Source organism: Trichechus manatus, unplaced genomic scaffold (assembly GCF_000243295.1).
Source record: "Trichechus manatus latirostris isolate Lorelei unplaced genomic scaffold, TriManLat1.0 scaffold00028, whole genome shotgun sequence".
NCBI classification, from domain to species: Eukaryota; Metazoa; Chordata; class Mammalia; order Sirenia; family Trichechidae; genus Trichechus; species Trichechus manatus.
The window spans coordinates 17282234-17296645 of NW_004443964.1; the positions used below are offsets into that span (position 1 = coordinate 17282234).

Here is a 14412-nt window from a genome sequence, read left to right on the forward strand (position 1 = left end):
ATTGGGCTTCTGGTGGCCCAGGGACAGCATCAGAGAAAACAAAAGAATCGCAGCTGCAGGGAGCTAGGACCTGAGCTCCACAGCCTTGATCTTCTGAGTAATTTGTCCTTGTCAGAAATACAAGGCCTAGCCTCTGCTTAGTGACCATTGGTTGCTTAACAGTGTTCAGAAACTACTCTGTCCTTTACTCATTTCATCCCAGTTAAGACTCTGGGCCTCAGAGATGGGCTCTGCCAGTGCGGCAAAAGCTTGACCAAGAAGCCCTCAGTGCCTCTCAGAGGGGCACCCTGAGCATTTCCAGCAAGCCCCATGCCACTGCAGACCAAGTGTCCAGCCTGGAAGGATCAGTGAGGAACATTGTTCTCAGATGAGGTGTTTTATTATTATTACTTTAGTAAAAAGATGGTCTTTAAATTTACTTCTCTAGAAGGTTCCTAGGTTCCTATGTCAGTTGCTTCCTAGAGTCCCTTGAGACTTGTACCTTGTGGTTGGTGGCTTTTTCTGTGACCCTCAGGTGTGGGGTAAGGTATGAACTTTTGCTAGGAAGGAGTCTTGGGTCAAAACTAACTTTGGGGTAAGTAAGCCAGGAAGGCATGAGTGTTGTTGAACTCAGCCAGAGTCAAGCACTTGCCTGAAAATCCTTATCATCATCTGCCGAGGGGCAGTCATTTCTCCAACATAAGCTGTCACCTCACCCTTGCAGCCATCCGTTCTTTCCACTCATCACCCCCCAGCTACCTCTGCACTGTTAATGAAATCACTGCATTTTGCGTGGACTGTATCATGCTACCACCACCTGTCCTTCTGACGCATGCTGCAAGCAATCTCTTCCAGGCCCAAGTCCCCTGTGTTCATGTTAAGGGACTTGGCACTGAAGAGTCTCCCAAGCAACAATGCCAGTCCAAGGACTCTTGGATTGAGCTTCTTCCCTTATGGGTGGGTTGAAGAGAATGATAAAATGTGTTGCAGCAGTTATATCTTGACTCCACTGTGGTTGAGTGCTTGTGTGTGTGTGTGTGTGTGTGTGTGTTCTTTCGAAGCAGAGTGATGAGCAGGCATGGTGGTGATTCTCCCCCTGTTCAGTTGCAGGCCCAGAGCATACTGTCTGGCCGATAGCGATGAGGAATCTTCCAGCGCTGGCTCCTCTGACGAAGATGATGCCCCAGAGCCCAGTGGGGGAGAAAAACAGCTCCTCCCGGGGAGTGAAGGGTGAGTGGGTCAGAGCGTCTGGGGTCCCCAGGAGGCCAGGGCAGCAAGTTGGAAGTGAGACTTTTTTCTCCCTTGTCCTTCCTCCTTCACACTGAGTGAATATTTTTTGTACTAATACCAAGTGTCAGCAGCTTATTTAAATTCTTGTCCCCAAAGCAAAAAGACCTGTATAACTTCCCTTGCTTAAGAAGGTCCCAACCAAAGTGGCTTTCTCCTGCCCTTTGAGTAAATAATAGAGAAGACGAAAGGCACGTTTATTATGAGCACATCCGGGTCTTCACAGGAGCACAGTTTACCCAACACCTCCCCCTGGTGGTCGGCCGGGAGCATTACTCCCCTTCAGCCAGGTGGCACTGGCTTTTGCTGCGCTGCTAGTTCCTACAAAGCTGAGACATTCAGATGATTTCTTTTGTCAATTTCGACAACATATGGGTCATGAACTTCATTTGGGGGGCTCCCTTTGCCGGTGACTTAGACTGTAGAATGACCAAAGTACTTAAACAGCCTCTCTGTAAAGATCTCTAAGTATTTAAAGTGAGTTGAAGAGACTATGATTATAAAGAAGCTAGGTGATTCAGAAGTTTTATAAGAAAATATCAGCCTGTTCACTTTGGAGATTCACAGAAGATGAAAAGAGAATCCAGACGTTTGAGGAGTTCGTGCTAAAGTTTGAATGCATTATTGAAAATCTAGCTGCTTGACCTTCTTAAGAATGATTACTTTTCCCCACAGACATACTATTCCTGACACTCTGGAACTGGAGAATTCTAAAAAGCAAATATCTTCTTAGGGCAGTTTTATGGTAGATATGACCTGATAACAAAAACTCACTGATTGGTCCGTTAGCACATCAGCTTGATGTAGCATTTTTCTTTAAAAGTTCTTAAGTCCTTTGAAAAGTAGTCGCCACTCAGAGTCGGTGTGGCATCAACTAAAAGACAGTCAGTTAATCACTATTTTGTGTACCTGTTAGTGGCAGCATGATTTAGTATTTGCTGGGTGGTGACGGTGAGCTATTTCCCTAATAGGACAGTGTTTGAGTGCTGTAAAGGGACGTGGGTGAAAAGCCTTCTCTGTCTGCAACCTGAGGACTTTGTCCAACTCTCCATTGTCAAGACTTGGCTCTGTCTGACATTTACACTTTTTCCAAGGTAGCGGTCCACAATGTCTGAAGATATTTTTGATTGTCATGACTGGGGGATGCTATTGACAGGTAGTAGATAGAGGCCAGGGGTGCTGCTAAATGTCCTACAGTGCACAGGACAGCCTATGCAACCAAGAATTACTGAGGTGTCATTAGTACTGTGGTTGACAAACTCTAGCCTAGCGTAAAAAAGCCACAAGGTTTTTGTTTGAGAAGGAGCAAAATTTACACTAATGATCTGTGTTCTTCATTTGAAGGTATGTTGGAGGTCATCGAACAAGTAAGATTATGAGATTTGTAGATAAAATAACCAAGTCAAAATATTTCCAAAAAGCAACAGAGACAGAATTCATCAAAAAGAAGATTGAAGAAGTTTCCAACACACCCCTGCTGCTAACTGTTGAAGTGCAAGAATGTAAAGGAACCTTGGCGGTCAACATTCCACCACCCCCAACTGACCGGATCTGGTGCGTAGTGGGGCCCTCAGGGACGGCAAATGATTCCCCTTGTTGAGTGACTATAAAAGTCCCAGCCTGCTTAACCTTGAGATTATGGAAAGTACCTTTTCCTGGGCCTTTCAAACATTTTTCATGAAACCTTAAATGTTAGTTATAAATCTGATTCTGCTTCCTTCCATGAGTGGCTAATTCACATTTAAAGGTTCATCTCGTTAGGGAACGTTCAGGTCAGTACATAAAGTTTGTGGGATAAGCTCTTTCTATTCTTGGTCTTCCTCCTCTCTAAAGCCAACTCTTCCATCAGTAGTACCAGCTGCTATTGGTAGGGCCCTTGTTCTCTGCCTGGCCTGGATTGTAATTGCATCACCTGGTCAGACCTCACAGCAACCCTGTAATATAGGTGCAGTTCTCATAGCAACCCCTCTTTACAGGTGTTGATGACCCATGCAGGCTTAGGGAAGACTTCCCTGAGTAAGACCTGGATGTTGAGGAGGCAGGAGCATGTCTGCTCAGTAATTATGATAGGAAGTATAGCCAAGGAGCTGTCATGTGATGAAGCAGTGGTTCTCAGCCCCAGCTGCACATCAGAATCACCTGGAACTTGTTAAAAATCAGATATGCCTGGTCCATCCTCCAGGAATCAGGGGTGGTGGAACTAAGCCAGGGTTGAGAATCACTGAAATCACTTATTCATGGGTCCAACAGAAGAAAATCACTAACTGTGGATTTCAGTTTAAAATTTACTTTCCAAGTCCTGTAAATGGGCATAAGTGCATACAGCAATTGCGTAAGAGACCTCATTGCAGTCATGGGAATACAGCCCTGCTCCGTCGTTCAGTGTCCTTGGTGTTTCAGAAGCGTTTGGAGGAATGATCCGACGAAGATTTTTGAATCGACTAACCATCTGATGATGGTGGTGGTGGTTCCCAGTAAAAACAAAAATAAAATCACCTTTTCAGATTTTATTAAAAAAAATATTTTCATTGTAAAAAAGAAAGATTGCCAACAACAAAAAAGATTTAACAAAAGTAATCGTGCCATCCATAAATATCTAATGTTAATGCCTTCATGTATAGTCTTCCAAACCTAAAAAAAAAGTTTGTTTTTTTTTAAATAGGAAGGGTTGATCCAACATTCCTTCCCTTTACTTCTAAGTTTTGAATTCTTAGTAACATTGAAAGGCCTCTAGGATAGCTATGCTGAACTTTTGCACTGCGCAACAAAAAAATAACTATAGGTATTAAGAGTGTTTAGAAACTTGTATTGCATTTTGACATTTTTATTGTATTTTACAAAAATAGTCATCTGTGAAAGACTGAAGTTTTTAGGTAGTTGGAAAGCACACACTGTCTTGTCTGAATGCTCACAGTCCTGAGTGCCAACCCGCTCCATTGGGAAGGCGTAAAATATGTGGCTGAACAGCAGGTTACAGAACATTATCTATTTACACGTTTTTATTACAAGTAGAAACTGAGCCCACTTCTCTGCGGTCCTGTCTTGGGGTGAGATCTGACAGTGGCAGTGTCTTTTTCTTTCTGCTTTATATGCTTGCATAGCTTATTTTTGCAGCACACATGTGCTAAGCCAACCAGACAAACCCATTGCTGTCCAGGTGATTCCGACTCATAGCAAACCTATAGAACAGAGTAGAACTGCCCCATAGGGCTTCCAAGGCAGTAAATCTTTACAGAAGCAGACTGCCACATCTTTCTCCTGAGGAGTGGCTGCTGGGTTCGAACTGCCAAACTTTCAGTTAGTAGCTGAGTGCTTAACCAGTGCACCACCAGGCCTCCTTTTCACACATATGTTACTTATATAAAAATAGGGAAAAAAGGAGATTGCTATTTTAGGAAAAACAAAAACCAAAAAACAATGACCAGGTCATGGACTTTTCTAGTGGTGCTTTCCTGGCTGTCCCAGTTTGCCAGACCTGTTCCCAAATCCATCACAGCCCTGAACATATCCAGGGACCACAGGGAGCTCACACTTGCCATGTGGAATTATTTTTAGAGGAGATTTTTCAGAACAAGAGAACATTTTAAATCGTGATAAAACTCTACATAAATGAGGAATGTTTGCTGTGAGTACTTGGCTACTTCCTTTCTTTGCTTCTAAAAGTGGTTGTGTTTATTATTTGTCTTCTTCAAAAAGGTATGGTTTCCGGAAGCCGCCATATGTGGAGCTAAAAGCTCGGCCAAAACTTGGAGAGAGAGAAGTGACCTTAGTTCATGTGACAGACTGGATAGAGAAGAAACTGGAGCAGGAGTTTCAGGTAAACCTGTTGTGTTGTCTAGTGTTTCACAGAGTAGAAAAGCTTCTGGGCAAACAGGTGCTGAACTTCATTTGAGTCAGGATCTTCTTTTGAGAATCCAAGGGACCTTCTATCTAGAAAAGTGCACATATGGCCAAACATACAAATAAAATTTTAAATACAGCTTCAAAAGCTCTGAAACTCATCTACAGAACCCTGTTGAGTAGTTTTCAGAGGAAAACTAAAAGGTGTGGATCAAAGAGCAAAATGAAGAATGTCATATACCAGTTCTCAATAAGACCTTTTGAAGCAAAGTAAACCCTTCCACCTGCTAGGGTTCTCTTTGGACAGTGTGTTTCCCAGTATGGGGCCAGGAATTTGTGAGCTAGTAGCAGCCAGCCTGTAGTCAGGGAAGTTGCTCTCTGTCCTTAATGTACCGACCTTGCTCACTTGTTTCAGTTCAGCAAACATTCATTGAAGCCCTTCTGTGTGCCAGGTACCACCTACCTTGAGAGTCCAAAGATGAATCAGGCCTGGTCCCTCTCCTGAGTAGCTTATAATGTAGAGCTCATTCTCCAAGCCTGTTTCACTGTTTTCTGCATTCTGCCACCCAAGCTACTAGCAATGTAGCCGAGGCCCTGAGATGAGCTATTTCCATCAAATAATGATTTTTATCAGATATTTGAGGCACAGTTATCTTTCAAGGAGGTTTTTATAGGTTAGCAAACTACTTACTCTGTAATAAATTTCACTTTTTGAAGAAGATCCACATTATTTTTGCAGTGGTAGATTTTGGGTTATTTCCTTTAGAAAGTAATATTATTTAAAAGCTAGAGATTAAACATAGCTGATTATCAATTTCTGAAAAGTTAATAATCACCAAATGGAAAAGCACTTTCAACCTAGGTAGGAGAAAGCCCCATGCTGTCAATTACTTCCTTTCTTATCTCCCTAGATCCCACATTAGGATTTTGGGTGGATCATCCCTTTTACATCATCATCTGACAGTTTGTCATACTGTGGTGGCTTGCGTGTTGTTAAGATGCTGGAAGATATGCCACCGGTATTTCAAATACCAGCAGGGTCACTGTCTTAGGCTGGGTTCTCTAGAGAAGCAAAACCAGTAAAGCACATAAACATAGATAGAGAGAGATTTATATCAAGGAAACGGCTCACACTATTGTAGAGGCTGGAATGTCCCAATTCTTCTCAGGATAGAGGCTTCTCTCAATTTACGTAGCCGCAGTGGCTGGCGAACCCAAGCTTAGCAGGTCAGAGAGCCAGGGCTCTTGCTCACAGGCTGTGAAGATTGACAGTTCCCAAGATTGGCAGATAAGCTGAGAGCTCAAGTCCCAAGAACCAGAGGTCAGATGAACAGGAGACAGCCGCAGGATCCAGATGGAGCAAAAAAGCCAGAACGTCTGCTTATATTCACATGCAGGCCACACCCCCAAGGAAACTCCCTTTCAACTGATTGGTTACTCACAGCAGATTCCATCATGGGAGTGATCACATATAAACACTGAGAATCATGGCCCAGCCAAGTTGACACACAGTCTTAACCATCACAGTCACCTACGGTGGACAAGTTTCCGTGGAGCTTCCAGAATATGACAGACTAGGAAGAAGGACCTAGCAGTCTACTTCTGAAAAAATTGGCCAGTGAAAACCTTAATAGCAGCAGAACATTGTCTGATATAGTGCCAGAAGATGAGCCCCTGAGGTTGGAAGGCACTCAGAATACCACTGGGGAAGAGCTGCCTCCTCAAAGTAGAGTTGACCTTAATGACATGGATGGAATAAAGCTTTTGGGACCTTCATTTGCCAGTGTGGCACAAATCAAAATGAGAAACAGCTGCAAATATCCATTAACAATCAGAACGTGGGATATATGAAGTATGAATCTAGGAATATTGGAAGTTGTCAAAAATGAAATGGAACGCTTGAAGATCAGTGTCCTAGACATTAGTGAGCTGAAATGGACTGGTATGGCCCATCTTGAATTGGACAGTCATATGGTCTACTATGCCAGGAATGACAAATTGAAGAGGAATGGCATCATGTTCATTGTTAAAAAGAACAGGATCTATCCTGAAGTACGACACTGTCAGTGATAGGATAATATCCATGCACCTACAAGGAAGACCAGTTAATACAACTATTATTCAAATTTACACACCAATCACTAATGCCAAAGATGCAGAAATTGAAGATTTTTACCAACTTCTGCAGTCTGAAATTGATCAAACATGCAGTCAAGATGCATTGATAATTACTGGTGATCGGAATGCAAATGTTGGAAACGAAGAAGGACTAGTAGCTGGAAAGTATGGCCTTGGTGATAGAAATGACACCAGAGATCGCATGATAGAATTTTGCAAGACCAATGACCTATTTGTTGGAAATACCTTTTTTCAACAACATAAACAGCGACTATACATGGACCTCATCAAATGGAATACACAGGAATCAAATCAACTACATCTGTAGAAAGAGATAATAGAGAAGCTCAACATCATCAACAGGAACAAGACCAGGGGCCAACTGCAGAACAGACCATCAGTTGCTCATATGTAAGTTCAAGTTGAAGCTGAAGAAAATTAGAACAAGTCCACAAGAGCCAAAGTATGACCTTGAGTATGTCCCACCTGAATTTAGAGACCATCTCAAGAATAGATTTCATGCATTGAACACTAATGGCTGAAGACCAGAATAGTTGTGGGATGACATTAAGGATATCATACATGAAGAAAGCAAAAGGTTATTAAAAAGATAGAAAAGAAAGAAAAGACCAAAATGGATGTCAGAAGAGATTCTGAAAGTTGCTCTTGAACGTAGAGTAGCTAAAGGAAATGGAAGAAATGATGAAATAAAAAAGCTGAACAGATTTCAAGGGGCGGCTCGAGAAGACAAATTATTATAATGAAATGTGCAAAGACCTGGAGTTAGAAAACCCAAAGGAAAGAATACCTTAGCATTTCTCAAGCTGAAAGAACTGAAGGAAAAATTTCAAGCCTCAAGTTGCAATATTGAAGGATTCCGTAGGCAAAATATTGAACAACACAGGAAGCATCAATAGAAGATGGAAGGAACATACAGAGTTGTTGTACCAAAAAGATTTGGTTGATGTTCGACCATTTCAGGAGGTAGTATATGATGAAGAACCAATGGTATTGAAAAAAGAAATTCAAGCTGCACTGAAGGCATTGGTGAAAAACCAGTCTCCAGGAATTGACAGGATACCAATTGATATGTTTTAACAAACGGATGCAACACTGAAGCGCCCACACATCTATGCCAAGAAATTTGGAAGACAGCTACCTGGCCAACCAACTGGAAGAGATCCATATTCATGCCCGTTCCAAAGAAATGTGATCCAATGGAATGCAGAAATCATCAAACAATATCATTAATAACACATGCAAGTAAAATTTTGCTGATGATACTTCAAAAACGGTTGCAGCAATACATCGACAGGGACTACCAGAAATTCAAGCTGGATTCAGAAGAGGACATGGAACAAGGGATATCATTTCTGGTGTCAGATGGATCTTGGCTGAAAGCAGAGAATACCAGAAAGATGTTTAACCTGTGTTTTATTGACTATGCAAAGGCATTCGACTGTGTGGATCATAACAAATTGTGGATAACATTGCGAAAAATGGGAATTCCAGAAAACTTAATTGTGCTCCTGAAGAACCTGTACACAGACCAGGAGGTAGTCATTCGAACAGAACAAGGGGATAGGATACTACGTGGTCTAAAATCAGGAAAGTTTGTGTCAGGGTGGTATCCTTTCACCATACTATTCAATCTGTATGCTGAGCAAATAATTCGAGAAGCTGGACTATATGAAGACTAACACAGCATCAGGATTGGAGGAAGACTCATTAACAACCTGCGATATGCAGATGATACAACCTTGCTTGCTGAAAGCGAAGAGGACTTGAAGCACTTACTAATGAAGATCAAAGACTGCAGCCTTCAGTATGGATTACACCTCACTGTAAAGCAAATAAAAAATCCTCACAACTGGACCAACAAACAACATCATGATAAACAGAGAAAAGATTAAATTTTGTGAAGGATTTCATTTTACTTGGATCCACAATCAACACCCATGGAGGCAGCAGTCAAGAAATCAAACGATGTATTGCATTGGGCAAATCTGCTACAAAAGACCTCTTCAAAGTGTTAAAAAGCAAAGATGTCATTTTGAGGACTAAGGTGCACCTGACTGAAGCCATGGTATTTTCAGTCGCCTCATATGTATGCAAAAGCTGGACAATGAATAAGGAAGACTGAAGAAGAATTGATGCCTTTGAATTATGGTGTTGGTGAAGAATACTGAATATACCATGGACTGCCAGGAGAACGAACAAATCTGTCCTGGAGGAGGTACAGCCAGAATGCGCCTTAGAAGCAAGGATGGCGAGACTTTGTCTTAAGTACTTTGGGCATGTTATCAGAAGGGACCAGTCCCTGGAGAAGGACATCATGCTTGGTAAAGTAGAGGGTCAGTGAAAAAGAAGATGACCCTCAATGAGATGGACTGACACAGTGGCTGCAACAATGTGATGATGGCACAGGACTGGGCAGTGTTTCCTTCTGTTGTACCTAGGGTCACTGTGAGTTGGAACCGACTCAGTGACACCTAACAACATTCCACTTAGGAGTGTCGGGTATAAGGAGAAAAAGAAGAGGAAGCAGAGATTGTTGTTGTTGCTGAAGTCGTTGGTCTTGCAAAATTCTATCATGGGATCTCCAGCGTCATTTCTGCCACCAAGGCCATATTTTCCAACTGCTGTTCCTTCTTTTTTTCCAACTTTCAAATTCCAATCACCAGCAATTATCAGTGCATCTTGATTGCATGTTTGATCAGTGTCAGACTGCAGAAATTGGAGCAGATTCGTGCCTGGTATTTCTGAGGCAAGTTAGGAAGCTGAAGGATAACTGCTGCCTCCCTCCTACAGCAACTTGCTTGTCTTTGTTTATGCTTTTGTAAGAGAGCAGTACTGAAGATTGAGTGCATTGCCAAAATTCACTTGTATAAAATCAGTTTGTGAACAGAGGCAAAGCACCGTTGCTGTCAATCAATGATTATCCTTCGATTGTTGGCTATAGTGAGATTTCTTTCAGACAGCTTGTGTGGTTCTGGTTTAAAAAAAGTTAGCTTACATTTTGATGCTAGGAGCGAAATGGATAAATTCACTTGTGTTCTGGACATAGTAATTTGGAAATGCTGTGAGTCGCTTAAGCCCGTTCTCTTAATGTTGTTAAATATTTATCAATTCATATGAGTAGGTTTGTTACGTGTGCATGAGATCAAAGGCTGCTTCTGCCTCAGGGCTGATTTATTGAGTTCTTCTGCTCATGTATTGAAATGGTGATTCTGCATCTCTTTCTAAATTAAGAGAAGAAAAAATACGTTAGGGGAATTAGTTTGGAACATCTTGGAAAACTGTTTCATACCATTTTTAAAAATTCATCTAAAGCCTAACATTAGTAATAGAACAGAGAGCAACATCCTGAGAAAACATTCTTCCCTGGCTGTTCTTTTTCTTTCTACAGAAAGTTTTTGTCATGCCAAACATGGACGATGTTTATATCCCTATAATGCACTCAGCCATGGACCCACGCTCCACTTCCTGCCTCCTGAAAGACCCAGTTGTGGAGGCTGCTGATCAGCTGTGATGGGTGAGATCCAGGCTCCCAGTGTGAGGTTCTTGACTGCCAGCTGTGCCTCCCGGTGTGAGGTTCTTGGCTGCCAGGTGTGCCGTAGCGCTGGCCTTCACTCGTGCCACAGCTGCTGTTTTTCAAAGAACTGCTTCTGCCCTCTGCCTGCCAGCGCCCATTCCACTGTGAGGTGTCATTCCACGCATCCAGTGACAGGTGTCTGGATTGCCTGCTGCAAAGCTTTGACTCTGGGCAAAGGAGACTGCAGAAGTATCACCACAGGTTACAGAAGTTACGGCTGACTCACACCGTGGCTTTTTTAAGTCTACCAGTTTTTGTGGCAGCAAAAGAGCACATTAAGAGCAAAGCTGTCCAACTGGAAGGCTTCTCCTTGCCTTCTCGACTCCTCCGAAGCTTTTCCTCAGGCGGCCAGTGCACAACTGAACTTTTTTTTTTTTTTTCACTTCTACGGTTAATATGTGCAACTGCAGCCCTTCACACTTCCAGAGAATGTCAGTGTGGTGATGCGTGTGGTAGTGGGGAATGAAATCTCATGAGCCATTTCATTGGTGGTAAAGAGATATGCCTAGCAACTTACTTTTTTTCATATTGTGCATTTTGGAAGCAAGTAGCCATAGAACATACACGCACGGTAACACTATCAGCTGGGGTGGAGATGGTGGAGTTGATGTGAACGTTAGGCAAAGCCGTGTGATCAAACCATCCTAAGCCTTTTACCAGTGAGGTACAATCACTTGGTTTGTAACTAATCCTGAATGTTCTCCTGAGACATGAGCATACATGAAAATGCCACTCTACACAATGACCGATTGTCCCTCATAAAGACGGGGTGGGGCGAGAAAGCAAGTCTTTCCATCTGGCATTTCCTGTCAGCTCCTGGATATTTCATATAGGAATCCAAATGCTTTGTTATCTAATTAGTTTGGGATAGTTTTGTGGGCAGTTTCCTTTTCCGATGGCCAAAATGGAGAACTGCTCTTTAATTATGAGAGTCAAGACCAAAAGTTTGCTCAACATCAAAACACTACATGTCTCAAAACCTAATATGACCTTAATGTGGCCAAGCTGATTTTGTGCATTTGTGTCCGAATGTTTAGTTTACAAGTTTGGGGGCTCCCTCTAATTGTATAATTTGCTTTGAGAAGTAAACAATTTTTTTTATTATTTAAAACTGCATTTGACGTCAAAATTACCTTGAGTAACTTTTGATAATTTACATCTGTGGACAAAGCCAATAGTGGTTTTTTAAATAGCACCTTGCCTGAACATGACTTTAAAGAAATTAATATATTGAGAAAATATATTTGAAACCTTACTGGATTATTTTCATTGCACCATTAAAACATTTGACTTAAAATTATCTGACCATTCCAGTCTGTGTACTATTCTCATTTCTCATTGTGTAGCCTGATTTACCTGTCAGGAGTCCACGTGTCTTATTCAGTGGTCTTTTATGATTTAATCTTTGTGCAATAACTAAAGGCAAAGGACTAGACGCACTACCGTGTAGAGATTACATGACTGTACCCTGTTGCACTTAATCAAATAGTATGTGGGGATTTACAAATCGCTTGCATCGTTTCACAAAATAAATATCTCATGTCAAATACTAGATAAGCACCTAAGTTATTTCTGCTGAATCCTATTTTGATAATAGTGACAATGAACACAAGGCACTTGGGACCTCAGCTGCCAGTGTTGTTAGCTGCCACAGTGTCAGCCTTGAACTCGTGGGGACCCCATGCAAAAGAGAACGAACACTGCCTGGTCCTGTACCTTCCCCATCAGTTGTGGCTTGGATCATTGTTATCCATTGGGTTTTCACTGGCTGATTTTCTTATCACCAGGTCTTTCTTCCTAGTTTTAAAGCCCTGGCGAAATCTTCTCAGCATCACAGCAGCGAGCCTCCACTCAGGACAGGCAGTGGCTGTGCATGACGTGCATTTGGAGTTCTACCACTGAATTACCGAAGTCTTATCTGCCAATAATGGCTTTCACTACCCCATTGCTGTGGATCAGCACATTCGGTAGTCCTGACCATACCCTTTTAAAGTGGTGGTGGTTAGCTGCCAGTCGAATTGATTCCGACTTACAGCGACCTCGTATGAATGAGTAGAATTGCCCAACAAGGTTTCGTAGGCTGTTATCTTTTCAGGAGGTCGCCAAGTCTTTCTGCTGCAGAGCAGCCGGGCGGGTTCTAATCAGTAAGCCTTTGGATTAGCAGCCCAGCACTTAACTGTTGCACCACCAGGGCTTCTTTTATATAAGGTTAAGTACTATTTGTCTCACGTACTTTGGACACGTTACCAAGGAGGGACCAGTCCCTGGAGGACATCATGCTTGGTAGAGGATGAGTGAAAAAAGAGGAAGACCCTCAACAAGATGGACAGTGGCTCCAACAATGGACTCAAAACACAGCAACGATTGTAATGGTGCAGGACAGCAGTGTTTTGTCTGTTGTTCAGAAGGTTGCTATGAGTCAAAAACGACTCAACAGCACTTAACAGGTGCTATTATCCTCAGTCCACATTTGAGTCTCTGAAATTTAGAATTGGGCAATCCTGCCCTACAAAGGCTCCAGCTGAAACCTTTAATCACCTTGTAATCCTGTTAATTTGGGGTGCCTTCAGTTATCAGGAGCCTGGGTGGCGCAGTAGTAAAGAACTTGGCTGTTAACCTAAAGTTTGGCAGTTCGACTCCACCAGTCACTGCTTGGGAACCCTGTGGGCAATTCTACTGTCCTGTAGGGTTGCCTGTGAGCCAGAATCGACTCCATGTCAGTGGGCTTTTCTTTTTCCAGTTACTCAATACCCAGGCATCAAAGGCCTCATTACTTGTTCGTCATCAAGCGTTGCCTTACACTTAGCTGATGCGTATTTCACGTGAGCCCAGCAGCATAATGGGGATAATTTTTAGTGACTGGGTAATTGTTTAGATGCCTAATTTGTACCCAACCTGTGCATAAAATCTACTTCTTCACAACCACCCTGTGGCTGTCAGCTGGTCAGGTTAACTGAGCAGATTAATCAGCCCGAAGCATCGGACGCTTGCTTGGCCAAGTATTCAAGTAAGCAGTTTGTCATGCGTGGTAGTTTTTGTAAATAGGTCGTGGCTACACCTTGGCCACATGAGTTAAGCACAACTGGCAGCTCAAGACGGAAGCCAGTTCCTGCCAAGCACCCCATGCCCTAAGAAACTGCTCAAAACCCAAGTCTCAACCCCGCCCGCCTCTCAGCAGAGACCATCCCATGCCGCGTTAAACTGAAACTGCATGTCTCTTTCAGGGTGACGGCTCAGGACACACGGTGCCGTTATAGCGCGCCCTTGTGCAACTCGGGGAGGGTAGAGTATCGGGCACACACGCAGAGCACAATAAGCAGCAGAGCCTACTATCCCCACCCGTTTCCCTAAGACATCTCACCTCTGGGTTTTAGGATTGAGGCCTAAATCCTAACAACCTCCTGAGAAACTTCACATCCTCCCTCTCCCAGCGGCCTGCTTGGACCGCCGCCGTGTCGCTCGCGGTTAAAAGGGCCGTCCTCAGAGAGCTGGCGGCCCCAGTTATGCGTGAGCACATGCTCTGGCGCTGCAGCTTAACCCCTGGCGCCACATGCAGGCGCGGCGGGGGCTCAAAGGCAGCGCGTCGCCGACAA

At 43.0% G+C, this 14412-nt stretch overlaps 1 protein-coding gene and 1 non-coding gene across 6 annotated transcripts in view; one reads left to right on the forward strand and one right to left on the reverse strand.

The window, feature by feature from the left end:
* The window catches only part of TEX2 (testis expressed 2), a 120137-nt gene that overhangs the window by 104452 nt on the left and 1273 nt on the right, over positions 1–14412 (forward strand). For 2 of the 5 annotated variants that reach the window (XM_004374213.3, XM_023729346.1), the window contains exons 9-12: positions 1084–1209; positions 2611–2820; positions 4963–5083; positions 10634–12131. In XM_004374213.3, the coding sequence (XP_004374270.1) occupies positions 1084–1209; positions 2611–2820; positions 4963–5083; positions 10634–10756 (580 nt within the window). In that variant the 3' untranslated portion in view covers positions 10757–12131. Of the gene's footprint in view, positions 1–1083; positions 1210–2610; positions 2821–4962; positions 5084–10633; positions 12132–14412 lie in introns of those variants that run through there. The other 3 variants (XM_023729349.1, XM_023729347.1, XM_023729348.1) reach the window with 3 other exon arrangements.
* Positions 14270–14401, reverse strand: LOC111820189 (small nucleolar RNA SNORA76). Its single transcript, XR_002823732.1, has one exon. It is a non-coding gene; the product is annotated as a small nucleolar RNA SNORA76 (small nucleolar RNA).